The sequence below is a fragment of the Urocampus carinirostris genome, chromosome 11, assembly GCF_059441175.1.
Source record: "Urocampus carinirostris isolate Australia breed hairy pipefish chromosome 11, RoL_Ucar_1.0, whole genome shotgun sequence".
Lineage (NCBI taxonomy): Eukaryota > Metazoa > Chordata > Actinopteri > Syngnathiformes > Syngnathidae > Urocampus > Urocampus carinirostris.
The window spans coordinates 21,346,097-21,368,457 of record NC_142359.1 but is presented as its reverse complement, the minus strand read 5'-3'; the positions used below and the strand labels follow the sequence as shown (position 1 = coordinate 21,368,457).

The following is a 22,361-nucleotide window of genomic DNA, read 5'->3' as shown; positions in this document are numbered from 1 at the left end:
ACCAGATCAGGGTCTCCACTGCCCACGGCCGGAAGATACCTGGGATAGGCTCCAGAACCCCCTCGACTCTGGTGAAAATAAGCAGCGCAGAAAAATGGATGGAGGGATAGATGGAAAATCACACTGGTTAGCTATTTTCAAAAAAGGTCTGCAGGCACCTCAGCCGCCCTTTGTGGGAACCACGGTTGGAACCCCTGCTCTAGCCTATAACCGACAGTGGGAGTGAATAATTTAAAGGGACGCTGTGTTAATGTTGACCACTACATGTTACTATATTATGGAGTGCAACTAAAGACGAGTGTTACATGGCATAATAATACAAACTATGTAGCTTCAAAGCAACCAAACTGCAACATTTTCTTCTCATTTTTTTGCCAAGCCTTTAACAATGTTCTGTTAATTGGGATACCCGTACAAGTAAAATGTCATTCAAAAATTGTCAGCTCCCTCTAAATGAGCCTCATGTTATGTAAAATAAATATAAATATCTTGAACTACAAGAATTTTAAAATATGCAGGTTTATAGGATAGCTGCTCATATGTTATGGTTGCCCATTGCCCTCACTTGGCCCCGCCCGTTTGGCACCAGCTCCGGCTTGTTGCCTGATAGGCTTCCATCCTATTTAAGCTCAGTGCTTTCGCCCACCCCTTGTCAGTCCGTCAATGAACCATTGCACCCACAAGATATGTGTTTTGACTCTGTCTGGTATCCTGCTTGTGAATCCTGTCCAGTATCGATCCTGTCTGTCTCTTCCTATATGATATCTTGCTACAGTCTCTGATATCTGGTATCGATTCCACCTGTCTAATCCTGTCTGATATTTGACTCCAGTCCCTAGAATCCGGCATTGATCCTGTCTGTCTCCTCCTGTCTGTTATCTGACTTCAGCCTCCAGTATCTGATATCGATCCTAGCTGCCCCGTCCTGTTCTGTATCGATCACGTCTGTCCGGTATCTGCTCGTGTATCTGGTATCGATCCTGTCTGTCCCGTCCTGTCCGGTACTGATCTTGTCGGCCTGTGGGTTCCTGTTTTTGCACGCCGGACTTCTGTCTTACTTCTTCCGCCTAGCGATTGCCGAATAAATGCCGTTTGTCTTCATGACTTCCCCATTCCCGTAAAATAAAGCTTGTGTGAAAACGTTACGCATCTGGGTCCTCCTCCTCTTCTGGTTCTGACATAATATTTAAATTAGTACTTTTTTTGAATGTTTTTTCTTACCGCTATGTAAATGATACACAATATCCCACTTTAAATTAGCAAAAAATAAAGTGAACATATCTTACTCTATTTGCACTCTAAAAGCCCTCCGCGGCCAAGTACTTTTTCTTTCTTCAATGCTGCCAACGATAAAAGCAAACATGCGGCAAAGCAAACACAAGGCACAATGTAAAAACTCCGAGAGAAAAAAGGAAACAGATAACAGTGCTCGTTTCCCACCGTGATTGCAAAGGAGGAGATGGATGTGCGTGTGTTTGTCCCACGTTCGCTCACGCCTTTTTCAACAGCATCATTAAAAGTGACAGCCGGTCTATTCTTTGCTCTTAATCCACCGCCCGTTTGACAGCAACCAAGAAAACAAAAACATTTCTGGTGCAAACGGCAAGAAAATGTCAAACCAAAGCCACTAATTGATTGGAGGAATGCCAGAAGACAACTTAGGTGTCACCCAATCAAGCAAATACTTTCACTAGAGATAAAACGTAGGAAAATATTTTAAGTGAGCGCTTTACTCAAAACATTGTTCAAATGTGCGGACCGTCAAAAATACCAAAGCACTTTCTATCAGAGCGTTTTATCAACCAGTGTGCCATAAGACCTTATCAAGTGTGCTGCAGGAAATTGCCCAATTTTATCATTAAAAAAAGCATTCTATGTTCAGTATCTTTGCCTACTTCCAGTGATCAGCCGTGTAACTACCATTCACCTATGTCAGTGAGTGGCAGCAAATTAGTATTTTTCTTTCCTTTTTATATACTCATAATCTGCACGTGAGGTAGTACAGTATATTCAGTAACTTGTTTTGTTTGATGAACTGTTTAAGCTTGCACTGTAAAAAATAATATAATAAATCAAATAGTCAGAATATTGGACATGACTTTGCTGATTTTTATACGTTTCCTATTTCACTACAAAAGGTTTTTCTCATTTTTTTGCTTTTAAAAGTATCATTTTGATATATTTTTGGAGATATTCCTTCACTTTAGAAAATACAATATACCATAAAACCTTGAAAACAGGTTAAAAATATCGTAAAACCCAAAATTTCAGCCAATTACTAACAAAAAATGAATGGCCTGTTTTACGTCCTTAGCCTGGTAAGAAAAACAGAAACAGGCAAAAAAATTGGTGAACACCATAATTTAAGCTGAGGAGAATAGAAAACAAAAACTTTGAACAGGTGCTGGGAATTAATATTTAATGTTTTGAAGGATGGTATGCCTCGAGATTTATTGAAAAAAAAATGTTGCTCGGCTAAATAAAGGTTTTTAAACAGGGATGTCAAGCTCAGTTTAGCTCTGGGGCTGGATCCAGACAATCTCTTCTGAGAAAGGCCAGATCAGTAGAGGAATGTCAACTCAAAGTCTTTGGTTTTTTAGTTCAGTCTTTTTAATTATGCTTTACCATTCAACCTATATATTAGTAACCTACCCTATATATTATACATATGAATAACAAGTGGTCTTTTTAAACACAACACATTTATTCACAAACAGTGGGGAAAAAATGTTTTTATGTTTAGCATTGAATATTTGATATAGTTTATTTCAGCAAATGAGTACTGTAAATGCAGTTTTACACATGAACCAACTAACCACTCTGTACGAACTCAACACGGCCTTCTAGCGACGGGAGAAAGCTTTTGGGTTGGATTTTTTTTTTTATAGAAACGACCTAGAGAATCGGCTTTTTTTTTACATACTCAGAAATTTACGGTGGGTTAGAATAAATCTTCCAGTATGTCTGACATGCCTGGATTAGATTTTATGCCATTATCACACCATTTTCAATCAGGGTACCAGAAACGAATTTGAGAGAATGGAAAAACAGAAGTCGACCTGAAGCGTTAAACAAGCACGATGAGGGAAACAATTCCTTGGTGTATCTGATGATGAGTCAGCTTTAAAAGACATCAAATGAATCCCTTGTAAATTTTATGTTGGAATTCATTGGTGTTCATACTTCATGTTATTAAAAAATGATTTTAATCATGGCTGCACGTATTCAACAACATTTGTCACTTAAAATGCTTAGTAGCTAAATTGCATTCCTATTTTTAATAAAAAAAATTAGAGGTGCAAATTATACACAATCACAGTTTTCCCTCAGATATCGCGGTTAATTGGGGGCAGAACCCCGCGTGAAATGTGAAAATCTGCAAAATAGAAACCTATTTTAATGTATTTATTACTTAAGAAGAACCACAATTTACAGACTCAAGTATTTGTTAAACAAATAAATTTACAGTACCTTATTAAAAAAGCAAATCATTTCACCAATAACTTCTGTAATGTCGTATGATTTAAAAAATATATATTATTGCACAACTTTATAAAATAAGAACCTGATACACTTGCTGCCCTTATGTGGGCGTTGGGGAAATTTGCAATTACCTTCCGGTTCTGACCTACAGAAACCATATATCTTTTCATTTTTAAACATTTTTGAAAAAGCGCAAGGGAGCCAGTGGGGAGCGACAAAGACCTGAATGTGGCTTCGAGCAGGTTTAACGGGTGGAGAGGTCTAACTTTGTTTGCAATAGAAAGCACTTTCCCCTGTTCAGCCAAACAGAAGGCAGACACAAGGCAAGATTGAAGCAGCGAACCGGCGATATGTGCCAAGGTGTCTCTTTAAACACAGTCTGTAATCTATAATGTAAACAATAACTGGCTTTTAGTTTTACACAATCCTGCAGGCTTACCACATGGTTGGTCCGATCTCGGATAGGCTGGTACCCTGGCGCCGGGATGCACTGCTCGGCGTGCCCGTTACAGAAGCAGCTGCCTTTGACGATCAGATCATAGATGGCAAAGTGGCGCGTGGGAGGCGTCTCACCAAGCTTGGCGGAATCTTTGGCCTGGCAGGGGCATGGCTGGCGCTTCAGAAGCCGGAGCCGGACGTTAGTCACCCGTAGCTGCTGCTGGCCCTCTCGCCCAAACGGGTCCAGAGACTCCCATTTGGGTAGGGTGCGGTAGATCACCTGTTAGGGAAGAATGTTTTAAGATAGAACTTTTTTTGTAATTCACAGCAGGACTGCAATTGATTAGTCGACATTGTTGACAAAAATTGATAATAGAAATAGTACACTATTATCGGCAGACACATTTTTCCAACATCTTACATGTTTCTAATATCTGCTGAGGGTTGCATGTGTGCAATATCGTCTCATACAGACATAAAGAAACGACAGCGTCAACATCTAGTATGCATACCATAAATTCTAAAGTTTCTGGGCTTTTTTGTGCTGTTTACGGCCCAAATCAAAGTTTTTAAAGGAGATCTATTGTATCATGGCAGTATCTTGTTGATGCATGATAATTAAAAGATAAAAACATTGCACAAATGAACCAAATGGAGTCTGACTCGCCTCGGTAAGATTCAAGTAACATTCAAGCCATTTCAATTTTTATGAAATGCATTGTACATTTGATACACGTAGATTTCGCTATAAGAGAGCTTAAGTATAACTAACTAACTGTGCTTTGAATTAAATGCACACCAGATGTTAAAACGTGAAAAACGCCAAGCGTCAGTTGTTCAAACTGTGCTTGACAAACATATTTTGAATTAAATGCACACCAGATGTTAAAACGTGAAAAACGCCAAGCGTCAGTTGTTCAAACTGTTTAATTTAAAACTGTTGATATTTGTTAGACTTTGCAGTTGACCATTGAATATACTTTACAAAATGAACATACTATTTGTTTTATTTACTGCTCTACTGTTCCTTAGATTACAAAAAAATATTTACTTTCATCTATTATTCATTTCTCTTTCCCTAAAAAAACAGACAAAGGATTATTTATGCATGTACTGTAGTCCTTACTGACAGAGCATTATGCCAAATTGGTTTTAGACAGGGCATTTTTATTTAATTTTTGTACGAATCCATAGTATATTCAAGAATAGATCCATTTTATATAGTGCCCATTTTTATTGTGTCTACTATCATTTGCCTAATAATTAAATCATTTTCATGCTAAATTTAAGACAAAAATAATACTTATTCGATTATTCAACTACTCGTTTCAATCATAGTGGTTATGACTACTGTCTTAAAATAATCATTAGTTGCAGGCCTAGTTTACAGTCGCCCACCAGATTGGGGTGCAGTTCGTTTTTAAACTGTAACATTTTTGGCATCCTTCTGTTGGACTCCCGACTCCATGGGAGTCGAAACGGGTAGCATCTCGTCATCATGACAACAAGATCACGAGGGTGCAGAACATCCTTTAAAATTGAAGATCCCCTTAACGGTTTGCCATCGCCGTGGTGACGGCTGCCACTGGTAACTAACGCCCCAAGGAAAGTGTGTGTTTGCAGTGTGTCTCTTCGTCAAAGTGTGTCTCTTGACATAGTTTTGTATGGATGTGTTTTTGTGTGTGTGTTCCTCCTCCCGATTGGACGGCCTGGCGGGCACCAGAAAGTGTGATGGATGTAAAGCTATTAATTTTCTGCTGGTTGAAAAAGTTGGTGAGGGTCACAGCATTGTGGAAAGGCAACAAATGAGGGTGGGCACAGGGGCCAATGAGGGAGGGGATGTTGTGGGGTTGAGAGGGGACGCCACTCTGCGGGGGAGCACGGAGAACCCGGCTAGACAAAGACAAGGGACAGAGACATGGACGCACATAACTCAGGGCGACACAAAAGGACTGAGACAACGTGGACATTCTGTGCAGACACACACAAACACGGACACCCACATGCGCTACATACTGCTTAAAATACGGTGCAAGGTGTTATGTTTAGATTATTATATTGTATTCACAACGTACTGTATTTTACAAACTATATTTAAGGCACATTCAAAAACTCTAAATTGGCCAGAAATTTAAAAGTGTACATTACAAATGGGTGGAAGAAATGTGAAATCGGGTTAGCCTATTTGATCAGTCGATAATCGCTAACCGCAATGCCATTACAACGGTGGCAACAGGTGTCGAACCAGATAGAAATGGTAAGAGCACCCGATCTTAACCACCAGGCAGCGAGGGTCATGGATGGTTGATCACAATTGCATTACATTGGATGCAACAGGAAACAAACCTGGATCACGATGAGGATCCTATTCACTTGACCACAAGGTATACAGACAACACATGAAAAGGCATTAGGTGTTATCTCATTACCACTCTATTTTTAGTCATGGTACAAGGTATGTTAGAGAGATTTTGTTTCACTTTTTATTAACTCAGGCTAAGTATTGTCCAGCTCTGTGGCCTTGGGGTAGGGCGCCCGCCCTGAGACTGGGAGGTCGCTGGTTCAAGCCTCGGCCGGGTCATACCTAAGACTTACAACATTGGTACTCATTGCCTCCCTGCTTGGCGCCCGGCATTAAGGGTTGGTATTGTGGGGTTTGGTCACCTAATGACTCCCAACACATCAGTTGGGTTGGGCAAGGGGGTTGGGAATCCCCTCCTCTGAATCCCAGAAAGAGTCAGAAAAGACTCTAGCCACCTATACTATACTATACATATATACATACATATATATATATATATATATATATATATATATATATATATATATATATATATATATATATATATATAAGCAGCACGGCGGCGCAGTGGTTAGCGCATGTGCGGCACAGTTCATGTCTTGGGAGCCTCCTGCGTGGGTTCAAATCCAGCTCCAGACTTCCTGTGCGGAGTTTGTATGTTCTCCCTGTGCTTGCGTGGGTTTCCTCCGGGCACTCCGGTTTCCTCCCACATTCCAAAAACATGCATTTCAGGTGAATTGGCCGATCCAAATTGTCCCTAGGTGTAAATGAGCGAGTGAGTTGTCTCTGCGATTGACTGGCAACCAGTTCAGGGTGTCCCCTGCCCACGGCCCGTTGACTGCTGGGATGGGCTCCAGCACCCCCGCGACCCTACTGAGGATAAGCGGTGTGGCTAATGCGATGATATATATATATATATATATATATATATACACTTTTTGATCATGTATGGCCATTGGGGCTGCAACATTTGGTTGACAGAAATAGACAATAGAAATATTCGACAATGGAAATATTATCGACTATTCTTGCCAGACACGTTTTTCCAACAGACTGAGGCATCTCTACTCAAATTGAATTGCTGATGAGAGTGTCACATGTGCAATAGCGTCTCGGACTCGAGCTATCACATAAATGTAAAAAAATGACTAAAACTTATGTCAGATTTATGGATTAATGTATACAGCCCTAGCAGGAATTAGAAATTGAAGAATGGCAACTGTGTTGCATTACATAGTCACTATGGAGTATATATCTTTGGAAATTGTTCTATAATGCATCATTAGTGCGCTCTAATTCCCGCTGCGGCTAGTACCCGAAAATGTAGGCAGATTTCTGACTTGACTTTTTAGGTCAAGGCATTACTGTACTAGTTTGTTTTCTGCAGGAATATGCTATTTATGTTTTCAAATAAGGACCCAACCCTTCGTTTGAAGGGATTTCTTACAATAAATCCGCAATTTTTATGGAAATTTTCAGTTTTTAAAATTCGGCAACCCCACTGGTAACATATTCAGTGCTAGATCCTAAAGCTCGAAACCATTCAATCAATCTTTCGAATACAATAGAAATTAAATTTGTACATATACATAAACATAAATTCCCTTCTATGCACTGTTCACAAATGGCACATGCACTCATCACAGACAGCTAAAAATAACCTGGACATGTAATGCCATCGACATATAAATAAAAAGGGCCCCCAATCAACAATCTCAGTATCTTAGCTCAACTGTAAAAAAAATAAAATAGAATAAAAGCAACACAAGATGGTTGCCAACTGTCATTGTTTTCTAGGCATCCTGGGAAAACTCAGCAACCGCCATATTTGTCTTAGTCTTAGCTAAGGACTTACAAGAAATCGAGCTTAAAAAAATGAGTTTAACACCCCTGTCCTGAGATAGATATTGCTGCTAAAAACACACTTTTAACAGATACAGAAATGTAACATTTTAACAGTACAACTCTTTTGCCAACAATATGTTGAACTAGCAACTATAGCCACAACTGATGTATAGTTGTCCCATCCGTTGCCCCATTGTTTAAATGCTGGTTCCCAGTGTATGTCTAACCCAAATAGAACCTTTGACCACATCAGCATATTAATGATTAGCGCTCAGAGTGAGAACTCTTCCAAACGTTTGGGAGAGCGAGATTCAGATTGGCTTTGATGGAAGCAAAGGAGCCAGCAGGTTCACTGTGGGCCGCTCATAATCTTTCTTGCCCGAGTTCCGGCCTGGCAAAAAGCAAGTAAAGTCTGGCTTTGAGGTGGCTAATTCTATCAAAGCACACTGAACTGAAACTTAGTAAACAGGCACAATGGGCATTGATGGAGAACGTGCGTGTGTATGTGTGTGCAATCGTGGGTGTCTGGCTCACAACCGTCCCACAGCGGCACTTCCTTCCCAGCAGGCATTCCGCCGACTTGCACCCTTTATGCGGAAGTGTGTGTCGGCTTTCCACTAAGAAGGTCAGAGTTTCGCAACGTTCGCAGTCTTCCGAGCTCAGACTGTAAATAATACATGCGCTCACGGCGCGTGAACTGATCGCCCCCGCCTTCCCCACCATTCATCACCACCTGCGTCTTTATCAGATCTCGTAAGACGCAGATGTTCACACGAAAGCAGGGGATGGGCGCCTTATTGAAACAAAAAAAGTAATAAGTTACAGTTAATAGTTACTTCATTTCAAAAGTGATTACGTAACCCCCGAAATAACCGACACCCAAAGGTAAGATTGGGCCTAAAAAGTCTAGCCCAACCTGACCCAGGCCATAGGTATAAAAGCCCCAACACGACCGATTAACTTGATTTGAGGAACCGGGCCTGAAGTAAACCCAAAGCTGTACTTAGGCGCCATGCATACTTTGGCGCCCAAGATCTTACCTCTACTCTGAAAGTAACACTCTAGTTATCGTTTATGCTCACATAGAAGCCGACCCCCTAAAACTTATTAAAAATAGCAACACAATAAAAGGAATAGAACAAAACTGAGGCAGTGAACCCTTCATATTTCTTGGCTTGTGCAATCTTGGAAGCTTGCAAACTAACAGAGCCGAGACACTCCAAATCAATTTTGTCTTTTGTTTTCAAACCACACAAATGTTTCCTTCTCCATTTCTGGATAATGTCCAAGGCGTTGTCTTTGTTTCTATAGGCTTCGGGTATTGTAAACTTAATTTAAAAACATCAAAAGACCAAAATTCAGCACTCTTGCCCTATTTATCTAGTTGTTTCTGTATAAGCCACGCCCCCTTACCTCGCACTGCCCATTATTTGCTACTAGCAGACATGGGACCAAGTCACACATGTGCAAGTCTCAAGTAAGTCTCAAGTCTTCACCTTCAAGTCCCAAGTAAGTCCCAAGTATTTTTTTCTTGGGCAAGTCAAGTCACAAGTCAAGTCCCGAGTCTTAGATTGCCAAGTCCAAGTCAAGTCACAAGTCATAAAAACAGCGACTCGAGTCGACTCGAGTCCAAGTCACTAAGTCTCAAGTCCCCATGTCTGGCTACTAGTGTCACACAACCAAATTTGTGCGTAAAAACTGATCCCCCGATTTCAGAATTTTATGTTATAGTTGTAAATAAGGCTTAGATGGACTGGACTGCCAACACAGAGGCTCTATGCAGGAAAGGTCAAAGCTGACTGTACTTCCTCGAAAGGCTGGCGTCCTTTAACACCTGCAAAAATCTCCTACAAATGTTCTATGAGACTGTTGTGGCAAGCGCCCTCTTCTATGCGGCAGCGTGTTGGGGAGGCAGCGCCAAGAAGAAGGATGCCTTTCGTCTTAATAAACTGGTGAGGAAAGCGGGCTCTGTTGTGGGCACAGAGGTAGACAACCTGACAACTGTAGCTGAGAGACGGGCACTGAAAAAGCTGCGGTCAATCATGGACAGTTCATCACATCCACTACACAGCATCATCTCCAAACGGAAGAGCAGCTTCAGCGACAGACTGCTGTCACAGTCTTGCTCCACGGACAGACTGAGGAGATCATTTCTTCCTCATGCCATGAGGCTCTTCAACGCCACCCGGCGGAGTAAAAGCCCACATTAAACCACACCCCCACATTGCATATTACCCTGTTTTTATTTTATGTAGGACGATTTAAATTCTCCATATCAACACGTTACATTGGGTATTTATGTATTATATTCCTTTTACATTATTATTGTTTTGTTTTCAACACAAGGATACTACTGGAAGTGTGAATTTCCCTACGGGGATGAATAAAGTATCTATCTATCTATTTATCTATCTATCTATCTAGATGTGAGTATATATGATAGGAAGAATGTGAGTATATAAGTAGGGAGAGATACACTTTCTCGTACTCTCTGCTAAGACGGTGGCACCTTTTATTGTTGGCAGATTGTAGAGAAATAAAAAGTAATGCGTTACTTTCAAAAAGCAAGCGAGTGTAGGTGAACAGCGACGCAGGAGGCCCCGCCAGTAGTTGTCCTGGTCGTCTTACCTTTCAATAATTCGAGCCATATTGATAACAGCCTGGGGAGTGGGTGTCAGCGAAAACCATACTATTGTCCCATGATATTCAATACCCACCAAAATGAAATGACACCACCTGAAAACCGTGCTCACGGATTCTTTTGGCATTCTTCAGGATTATGGACTATGATCTCTGTCAAAAATGCACATGCAGAAAAAGACGATTTGTCCCCGTACATGTCTTGATTTGTGTGTGAATCAAAAATTGGATGGTTTACAAACCACCCACTAAAAAACCCTGATGCCAATATGTGTTGAAAGCTACGATTACAAAACAAAAACCTACGGGGATAATAACCTTCCGGTCGAAAAACTACCTGTACAAATCAAAAAGCTATGGGAGAAGCGACAGGTAAAAAAGCTACAAGTAAAAAGTTATGGATAAACTTCAGGTACAAATCAAAGTTTCATACGCGCATTTGTGTTGCCTTACAGAACCTAAACGGCTTATTGCCTGCAATGTAAACACAGTGCTAATGATAAATGGAGGTATCTCAATGCATTTTCCTGAACAAGAACTGTGGTAGTGACCCTCCTAATTAGGTTATTAGGTTTATTGGAGATATTTGCATGGTAAAGCCCATATATTTCAACTGTTTGACATGTAGTCCATGTTATTAACAGTGTTACAATTTTCTTCTTTTTTCACTTGTTTGTATTTTAGTTCTCTAATTGTGTTAGAATCCATATTTTATTTTACGTTCTTTTAAATATTAGTGTTTGTTTTCGTGGGGGTGCCCACACTGGTAGGGTGTGGCTAGCTGGCTTTAAACTCCTTCCAGCGGCCATCTATCAGTATGGCTGGGCCTCGCTTAGGTCCCTTTCTTCACATGGTTAGGATGTGCCTTGTCATGGTGTTTTTGTTTATTTTTCCCCCCATTTATATGTGTCAGTCTTGACATACCAAGAAGTTAGGTAGGGAGAAGGGGGGTGCGGGGAATTATTTTCATTGTACATTGAATGTCATTGAGTTGCATTTCAATATCTAAAAAGTGCTATACAGATCCATTTTTAATTGAATAGAATTCAGTTAATGTGTAATGATGTGACGTAGGTTTCAGGTAGACGGCAGGGGAATCTTGTCGAGCTGCGACAAGCACTTTCTGCAATATCTTTATTTCAAAATTAGGGTTATAATTACAATATATTGTCATAATAGTCCTTTTAGTTACAATGTACAGACGCTGCCCTACTTGCAAACACTCGAGTTAAGAAAGAGGTAGACAGGAACATTTTTTTCGCTTTGTCGAAAAATATCTGGACTTTGCTGTAAGTTAGATTTTGTATTGTGCACCTTTTTCCGAGTACAGGAAATTACTGTAGTTCTTCTTTCGGCCGCTACCGGCGTGAGGCACTGTGAGAGCTCACCCAGCATCCACCGAAGAAGAAATCCAGCTTCCTCTTCCTAGTTCATGTGTAAACATACTATACTGTATCTAAAGCGCGCTACGAACATCAACATTTTTATTGTTTAATATCTCATGCATCTATTAAATATGGTTGGTGTAAAGTTTGAAAAAGAGGCGAGCCGTCTATTTTGAAATGAAAGTGGAATAAGAAAGGTTGACGCGGTTGAGAAAATGGTTGGATCGCTTTTTTAGGACACTTTCTACCACGGAGGAAGTCGTCTAACTCTTGAAGATCATCTTCCAAAAGTAAGTTAAACTTAATGTATCTTTATAGAGCATATTACTTTATGGAGTGTTTATTTTTTAGTCCAAAACAATACAGGGTAATTATACAAGCCTTAAACCTACTTATATAAACCTTGAACATCCAAAATATAGCTCTGAAGCAACTTACGAACAAATTCAACCTACAAACGATCATTCGTAAGTAGGGCACTATCTGTACGTATTGATCGATCAATTGATAAAAGTCAAACTTCAGTCTCTCCAAAACTACTTGAAGACATGTTTTCCAGAGTTTGATAATGTTATTGTTCTATTAAACAATTATAAAAGACACATAAAAATAAGATAAAGATTTTGCTAATCATGCTATGCTTCGGATTACACTTTCTTTGCATGTGGCGATGGAGGAATCGTAACGTTTCCCCTGCCGCCTCCCTGAAGCCCATGTGACCTTATCATAATTTGCATATGCTTTTGTTTCGTACTCGTTTCTTGAAGCTTTTTGATTCGTATTTCTGGATATTTCCTATAGCCTTTCAATTGTAGTTTTTTGACAAGTAGGTTTTTATGCCTGTAGGATTTTGTACTTGGAATTTTCAACATATGTCGGCAGCAGGGTTTTTTTGTGAGTCATAATATTCTGGGTACTCCTTTTTGACAGCGATCATACTCCACACAGAACGCTTGGAAACAACGCAAAAGCATTTAAAACTTGTTCACAAAAATATACTTCATACCTCAAAATACCAGTTCAGAGTGAAAGATATCTTCTGTATTTTTGGCCGATGGAAAGGTGTTATATTAAGATACCATATTTGAGCACTTTTCAATGTGCTTATTTACATTCCGTCACATAAATGTGACTTAAAGCGGCACAGTGTGAATTTCGGAGTGGTAGAAATGCAGATAGGCAGCGCCTTAGACCTGGGGTATTGATAAAAACTCCCAAAAATGTAGACTGTCTATTACTCTTGTCATGTTGACAAATGCCTATAAGACTGGAGGAGGAGCAAAAATAAAAAGCCCTTGAGGGTTTTACTTTCCTTCATAGCTCCGAATTCTTATCTTGCTGAGTTGTGTAATATCAGTGTCAAACGATGTCATCTGCCAAGAGGCAAAAAAAAGCCATTATCAGTTATTTGGATGACTTCAATACACCTGGAAACCAAGAAGGTTTTCTAACTTGTGCATGATTATAGATGCCTGTCGGACTTAAAAAGGTGCATCAAAAGGTAACGATTAAAAAATAGAAAAGTGCATATACACGTTACATACTGAATGCACGCGGACGTTCACAAACACATTGCTTGCATTAAACATCAATGGAGTGCTCATGCTGTGTTGAAAGCACGCCTGTTAAACATTCACTCATGCAGACACGCACGTGCACATAATTCACTGTCCGTACGTCTGTGACAACTGAGCATCTGCGCATATTTGCTCTTGAAGGAACGATGATATATAGAAAACATACCTAATTTTTTACCCATTATTTGTGAGGTTAAACTGTAGTTTGTACCATCTAAATGGTAACTAAGCAGGTGGATTTGCAACAATGTGAAAATAAAGATAAATGACTAAATCACGTTCTCCCTTTCTATAGCCGTGCACATCTTTCCATAATGGGCTTCAGTAGACTCTGCCCTCCTCTCTTGTAACGCTAACGGGGCTAAAACTAAATTTGGTTTAAAGAATGCACAGTCGCCAGCCTGGATGCAGAGCATTGTTGCTTCGGCCACTAGCCATGTAAGCATTTAGTTTTACCTACATTGCTGTTAACATTAGCTGGGATGACAAAAGCGGCTGCTAGCTTTCGGAGCAAACATATTATTCACTAACATTAGTGGCTAGGTCTTGGTGATGCAGCTAGCATTAGTGAGTATGGACACTGACGTTATCTTTAGCAGTTGATTATCTCAGATTCAGATTCAGATATACTTTATTGTCATTCTTGTACACGTGTATACAGAACGAAATGTTGATACATCTGACCCGCACAGTTTGCTTGAATGTACAGATATAAATAAATGTATTGAAGTATTAAAGTACTAATAATATGCTAAATAATTATAGCTACGTATAGTATTATACAGTAGTGCAAAGAGTGCAAGAGGAGCAGCTAACCAGATGTACAAAATGGGCAGTCAGGTAAACAAGTCACTATACAATAACAATAACACATTATCTAAAAACGAAACCCAGTATGGCAGCACGGCAGAGCAGTGGTTAGCGCGTGTTCGGCACAGTTCTGAGGTCATGAGATTGAACCTTCCTTTGTGGAGTTTGCATGTTCCCCCATGCTTGCGTAGGTTTTCTCTGGGCACTCCGATTTCCTCCCACATTCCAAAAATTGGTCGGTCCAAATTGTCCCTAGTTGTGAATGAGCAAGTGAATTGTCTGCCTCTGTGTACCCTGCAACTGGCTGACAACCAGTTCAGGGTGTCCCCTGCCCACTGCCCGAAGGTAGCTGGGATGGGCTCCAGCACCCCTGCAACCCTACTGTGGATAAGCGGTGCAGATAATGGATGGGTGGAAACCCAGTATGTTGTTTTTTTATTAAGTAGAATGTGTTATGTTGACTCCTTTTTTAACACATTACAATTATAATGGATAACTGATTAGCATTCTATTTCAAAATATTTTTCAGAGGAAAGATTTGTGAAGCACCACGTGATAGTACATATATATTTTGCAAATCATCATATTCAATTACTGGTATTAAATTATATTAGAGGAAAACAATGTGATTTAAGTTAAATATTTGATAAAATCATTACATCATTTAATTTTACTTCAAGTGTCAATGTGTATTATTTGACCACTAAATGTGGGTGTATTGTGTAATGCAACCGAAAATGAGTGCTAAAGGGAAAAGGAAGAAAACAAACTATGGCGACTCAAAGTGACCAATATATAAACATTCTACTTCTTTTTTGCCCCGCCTTTTTGATATTCACGTATCAGGCATTGTGGTCAACAGAGAGCACACACCTATTACAAGGGGCGAGTTGCAATAGTGCGTGATAGGTGGGTGTGACTGCCTGTGTGTGTGACTGTAATAGGCTGCTGTATGCTGTCAGTCAAGCAGCTGGGGTGGGTAGGCGCACCAATCAAACAAAACAGATTAGGTTTTAGCAGCCTGTTACAATGAAAAGATAATCATCAAACAAATCACACTCTGAGGAAAGTCAAAAGAGCGCTAAGAAATAGTGATCACCAGCAGGTGCTCCATGGGCTGTTATCGCGTCTGGGAATAGACTGAGGCGGCCTCGGGAGAGAAAGCAATAGTGAAGCTGCAAGTCAGACCTAGTGTTATGGCTAGTACAACTCTCTTAAGCTACCTCTGCTGAGCCTGGCTAGTCACCGACGCCACATCCAATAGCCATGAAACTGATGATCTGGAGCTACAACTCGTGGGAAACAGCTACATTTGTGACTCTTGTATTTTAATCATCGTGGGGACCTGGCTGAAGTTGCGGTTCCCTGATAATTGCAGCCAGCCACTCTCTAAATAGCTTTCTTACTTTAAAACGAGAAGCCCTTCAATTGTACTTTGTAAGTTGTACTTTTGTATAATGACAGTACAATGAAAGTACAAACCATTTATCAAATGCAATTGTGTATTCTGTTTTTATTTGTAGATCTATAGATGTTATTTGGTTACAGTGGTATACGCTCACTTGGTAATGACGTCATTTTGAGGTAAGTAAGTCCTTGGGGATTTTTATGAAGAGACGACGCTACTTTGCGGATTTTCACTTTTCGCGGATGGTTCTGGTCGCCATTAACCACAATAACCGAGGAATCTCTGTATAAACATTTTGTATTGAAAAAAAAAGATTTTTTTTCTCCGCCAAATTGCACAGCTGTGGTTCTGAAATTAGCACATCTAGCCCGAAATTAACGTTTGTCTTACCTCCCCTCGGTTGCACGGCTGCGCCCTGGAGTACTTGGAAGTGCAGGTGGCTCCATCCCGCCCTGATGCGCCCACCTTCCCTTCTGGGATCCCGAAAGCACTGCTACAGTTTCGGGCGTAGTATTGAAGCACGTGCCACGTGCGGCCAAAATCCTGCGAGCGCTCTAGCGTCATGGCGGCGGGCCGTGGAGAACGGAAGACGGCGATGAGATGCGTGAAGTAGAACTCGGCCTCCAGGTCCAGCTGCACCGTCTCTGAGTCGGCGCCCTCGGCCGACTGCCACCAAGTGTCCGGGTGGCGGAAGGATGAGTCGGACATGGCGCTCGCAAGGTGGGAAAGATGCGGCAGCGCAGCGTTGCATTTGCCGCATTTGGCAGCGCCGCACGCCAGGCCTGGCTCCGAGTAAGTGCAGTATGGCTCGGTTCCGTTGTTGCCGCACACGCTTTGGGTCAGGACGCGGCGGCCCAGGGCCAGGTTGCCCATGCGGGGGTTGCAGGCGCGACTCTCGCAGCGTGGCGCCACACCTGCGCGTGACAAAGCCTCTGTCGGGGCACCTGATGAAGCCAAAGAAATCGAAACTTGAACCCTTTCCCTATAAAAATGTTTATTGTCTCAAACAGGGGAAAAAAAACAATTATGTCATTACTATTTAAAATTATTTTTTCATTGTTAGGTTGCAATTCCTGTGGAATGGTGCTACAGTAGACCCAGTCAACCACATTAATATAAGATATATATGTATATATATATATATACATATATACATATGCCGGAGCCATATCCCCCTAGTGGGAGGTGGCTAGAGTCAGGAACACGTTCATATTTCTGACTCTTTCTGGCAGATTGATATAGAGGAGAGGATTCCCAGCCCCTTGCTCAACCCAACCGATGTGTTGGGAGTCATTAGGTGACCAAACCCCCCAATCCAACCCTTAATGCTGAGCGCCAAGCAGGGAGGCAATGAGTACCAATGTTGTAAGTCTTAGGTATGACTCGGCAGATCCTTGAACCAGCAACCTCCCGGTCTCGGAGCGGGCGCCCTACCATCTAGGCCACCGAGCTGGCAACCACATTAAAATAATATCCCAAAAAGGAAATGACATATAGGATTCATCGTTCAATTCTAAATACCGTATTTTCTGCACTGTAAGGCACACCGGATTATAAGCCAACTTGCAGTCTTTAAGAAGTGCATGTACCAATATCTGGGTGGTTAATAAATTATATGAATAAATAATTGATGAACCAGGTAAACAGAAGAGATGAGGCTGGTAACCCACAAACTCCGATTTGAATTCTTACATAAACAGGCCTGTAAATTAGAAAATAATTTCCTGGGGCTGGAGCACGCACACAAGTCAATAAGGAGGCTGAGCTGGATCGGAAGCGTTACGCAAAAATGTATAATAGCGCCATTGTGCACCTGCCCGCCTCACACAGATGAAGTTTGGCAGTCGAGCGGCGTGCGGACGCCTGCAGACGCTCGTCCAGCCGCACTGAGCCGTCGCGCTTCTTTCTCCTTTTTTGTGCCAGACGCTCAACACGTATTAAAAGTGAGTCGCGCCGGGCAGGGAGCTGTCAGGGTATTGTTTTGTGTTAAACAGGAGCCGCTTGCAAATTATGTAACTGTCTGCAGGTGGAGAGAGGTCACCCGAGGAGCACATTGTGCTCCTTACCGGGGTCCAATTAATGCTTGCAGCACATCTTTTGATACAGCAGACTTCCATCAAAATTGCCAGGAATTCAACTAAAATTGCAGTTCAGCACAATTCCTGTTTTTGTGGCAATTAAAGGGACACTGTGCAATATTTGACCAGCATACGTCGCTGTATTGTGCAGCGCAACCAAAAATGTGTGCCACAAAGCACAAGGTAGATTATAAACCACGGAGACTCAAAGCGAACCGTGTTACTTTACTGTATTGTGCAGTGCAACCGAAAGTAAGTGCTACAAAACACAAGGATGATTATAAACTACGAAGTGACCAAACTGCACTATTTTTCTTCTCCCTTTTTTTGCTCAGTCTTTCACAAGGTTTTTGTTGTTTGGCAGCAAGATAGCAGACAATCATTTCGGCGTTTATGTGAGCCTCGTGTTATGTAAAATACATTTAAATATTTATACCAAGTGCATGTGTATATGACAGTTCACATTATTTTCCTTATTATTCAAATCAATAGTGTCTTTTTTTAAATAAAATATTTTTTTTAACCACTAGGGGACAGTAAATAATACACTACAGCAGGGGTCGGGAACCTTTTTGACTCAAAGAGCCATAAAAGCAAAAAATATTAATTTTATTTTGGGAAAGAGCCACACCATATATTATGAGACAAATTTACTAAATTGCTAAACCGGCGCCCCAGACAAAAGCTTAGTCTTCAGCACATTTATTTTTGATGATTTGATAAAAATTATGAAAAGAGAATAATGCCAGAGCCCCTGTCCCAAATTCAACAAACATACCACTTTAAACTTGTCTCTTTCTTGCAATTACTCAAGATCGGTTAAACTCCTTTTGACCCTTTTTTTCATACATATTGGTTTCAAAACCAAATGCAAGCATTTATTTTGTAAAAACGTCACAACATTCTGAGAATAGGGAGCCTTATGTGCTTACCTTTGGCGAGAGATGGGAGGGAATGCTTGTACTTTTTGCATAGCTCCACCCATCCCTCCCACTCACCCAATCAAATGACTAAGTTCTCTTCCGGTGTTTTGGCGTATTTACAGTTCTGTGGATTTATCATAAAGTATCTGAACACTGAACACAGATTATATAGTAAACTTTTAAATAAAGGATTCTTTAGCGTTGTACAGCCAAAACGAGTTTTTTTTCCCCCTTTTTTTATGTGACACCTTGACTGTAAATTGTAGTGAAAAACGTGCCCTATATATACTGCGAAGTGTTTACTTTGTACTTAGCTTTGGTTTGGCTTTGCGTGTACCTGAATAGGATAGACAACTCCGGTTTTGAACAAAATGGAGAAATTTTGCATGCAATCAAATTGGTCTCTGAGCCTCAGATACTCATAGAAAGAGCCATATATGGCTCGCGAGCCATAGGTTCCCGACCCCTGCACTACAGTATGTCCCTTCTATTGGATTCATATTGAAAATCTTAGTATTTTCTAAAACATGTTAAGTTAGTTGTAATTGGACTCCTTTAAAGCCACACCTCAAATAAAATCCCCGGAATACAAAGACGATACAACACGAGCCTATTTACTGTGTTGTTACACTCATTTATGAGATGCAATATACAAAAAAAAAAAAAAGTTGTGGACTAATTGTGCCTACATGATAAAAGAAAATCATTGAATAAAGGTTAAGAAAGGCGCCGGGAGAGTTGGTGGTCTCTTATGCCTCCCTGGACCTTTTTAAAAGATTTTTTGGGGACAAACATGGCACACACAATTTTAACACACACACACACACACACACACACACACACACATATCCATCCATTCATTATCTGCGCCGCTTCAATTATTTATTAACCACCCATATATATATATATATATATATATATATATATATATATATATATATATATATATATATATATATATATATATATCTCATCTCATCTCATCAGCCGTACCGCTTATCCTCATTAGGGTCGCGGGGGGGCTGGAGCCCATCCCAGCCATCTCCGGGCAGTGGGCAGGGGACACCCTGAACTGGTTGCCAGCCAATCGCAGGGCACACAGGGACAGACAACGCATTCGCTCATTCACACCTAGGGACAATTTGGACCGACCAATTCACCTGAAATGCATGTTTTTGGAACGTGGGAGGAAACCAGAGTGCCCGGAGGAAACCCACGCAAGCACGAGGAGAACATACAAACTCCGCACAGGAAGTCTGGAGCTGGATTTGAACCCACGACAGGTTCCCATGACATGAACTGTGCCGCACAAGCGCTAACCACTGCGCCATATATATATATATATATATATATATATATATATATATATATATATATATATATATATATATATATATATATATATATATATATATATATATATATATATATATATATATATATATATATATATATATATATATATATATATATATATATATATATATATATATATATATATATATATATATAAAATCGTGGAATATTTTACAATCTATGACGCACGAATGCCACAAATTACAAAACCCTCAGTAACGAGGAATAACAGTATGTAAAAAACGTTCCATCATATCATTATATCATTATTATATATATATATATATACATATATCCAATATGGTTATGGATGGAAGGGACATGTCTAGCACCATTACTTTGTTCCAACCAGTATTATATGATCACTTAAAAAAAATGTGCTTTAACCCCTTGGGCAAGGCAGTACAAACAAGCTCAAAGACAATTTCTTCCCAAGGGCCACTACCATTCTAAAGAAGTGTGCAAAACTGTGAAAACTGTATATATTGTGAGATTCATTTGCTATTTTTGTTGCTTCCAGTGTTATTGCACTACCTTTTCTTGCACTATGGTTAAAATATGCTGTTCTTTCATTACACTATTATTATAACCTGGGCCAGTCTCAAAGTACGACACTGTAAATATTTTTTGCCTATCTAATCTGACAGTCTTAAATTTTATTTTTTTATTCAAGTCTTTATTGCAGGGATGTCAAACTCTGACTTTCTGTTCTGAGGCGGGACAGAGCAGTAAAAGAATGTCAACTCCAAATGTTTAGCTTTGTTTTTCAGTCATGGTGTTTTATCATACAGCTAACAGTTGTAACCCACCATTTATACAATGATCACAGATAAGAAGGGATCTTTTCTCAACACAACACATTTATTAAAAAAAAAACTCAGGAGAATATGATTTTCATGTTTAGCATTGAATATGTTTTCTGGTTTATTTCAACAGTTGAGCTAATGCAATTTTACACATGAACCAACTTACCACGCAATACAAACTTGCTTCTTTTTTGAAGTATTCACTAATGTCTGATGCGCATGATTGAATCATCCAACAGACCTGACCTGACCCGCAGGTCATATATGTTTGACATGCCTGCTGTATTAAATGTTTACCCTAGTGCTATGTCTAATCTCATTGCCTAGAATGTTTCACCACAGTATCAATGACAATAAAGGCTCTTCCATTGTATTCAAATCTTGGCATTGGTGAGGGCATAGCCCATTTTTAAAGTAATTACATAATGATGGTGAGGAAAAAACAATGATTGCCTGAAATTGGTGGAGACACATCCCCTCTGTCCATGCCAAAACTACGCCCTTTGGAATAACATTGTCATGGTGTTCTAACTCTTAGAATGACACTTTTTATAATAAACTTTAGTATGGAAAAGACACGTGAGAACAGAACCCGACTGACCTGCACCTGACAACACAGCCACACTCAGAAGCAGCAGAGGCAGCAGCATGTCGGCTCAACTCCTAGGGCAAACAACAAAAGGCGCGCGGTGGACAGGTGTAGATGTACTTTTTTTCTTAAAAAAAAAAAAAAAACTCAAAAAACCGACAAAAAACAAAACGTGGTTTCAAATCCGTTGTGGCCTCTGTCTGAGGCTCAGCTGAGGCAAAGGTGGACGGCAGAGAAAGAGGAGGAGGAAGAAGAGTGTGGCGGCAGGAGGAAGCATGATCCCGTGAAGAAGAGGGCAGAAGCTGATGAAGACAAGAAAGAAGACGAGTGAAAGTCCAGATCGTTTGCAGCCCCTCTAGAACCTGCAGCCTCTTTCATTTCCACACGTAGTGAGCGACCTGAGAGTCGGAGTGAGGAAGGACACACACTCTCCAAGTGGACTCCTCCTCCTCTCCTGCTCATGCACTTTACTTAAAGGCACATTCTGACTGCGATCAAGCTCCACGAATGCCAGACATAAAAAAGGGCAACAGAATCAATGGGAAATGACACACATAGTACCTTGTAAATGGGTTTTCATACATTACGTCAGTTAAATCCATTAAGTTCAATGGAGCCAAAGTCTTCTAGATTATTTTAAATAGTGCTTTAACACCACCCGGTGGTGACTGACAGCCAAAAGACTATGTTGAAATAATATTAAGAGCTTCAAAATGAGCAT

At 40.4% G+C, this 22,361-nt stretch overlaps 1 protein-coding gene across 1 annotated transcript in view; it reads right to left on the bottom strand.

Annotated features, from left to right (window-relative positions):
* The window catches only part of ntn4 (netrin 4), a 48,200-nt gene extending 26,166 nt beyond the window's left edge, over positions 1 to 22,034 (bottom strand). The window contains exons 1-3 of the mRNA XM_088347552.1: positions 21,653 to 22,034; positions 16,279 to 16,832; positions 3,923 to 4,201 (exon numbers count right to left, since the gene is read on the bottom strand). Coding sequence (XP_088203678.1) covers positions 3,923 to 4,201; positions 16,279 to 16,832; positions 21,653 to 21,701 — 882 coding nt within the window. The 5' untranslated portion in view covers positions 21,702 to 22,034. The remainder of the gene's footprint in view (positions 1 to 3,922; positions 4,202 to 16,278; positions 16,833 to 21,652) is intronic.
* Between the last annotated feature and the right edge of the window lie 327 nt (positions 22,035 to 22,361).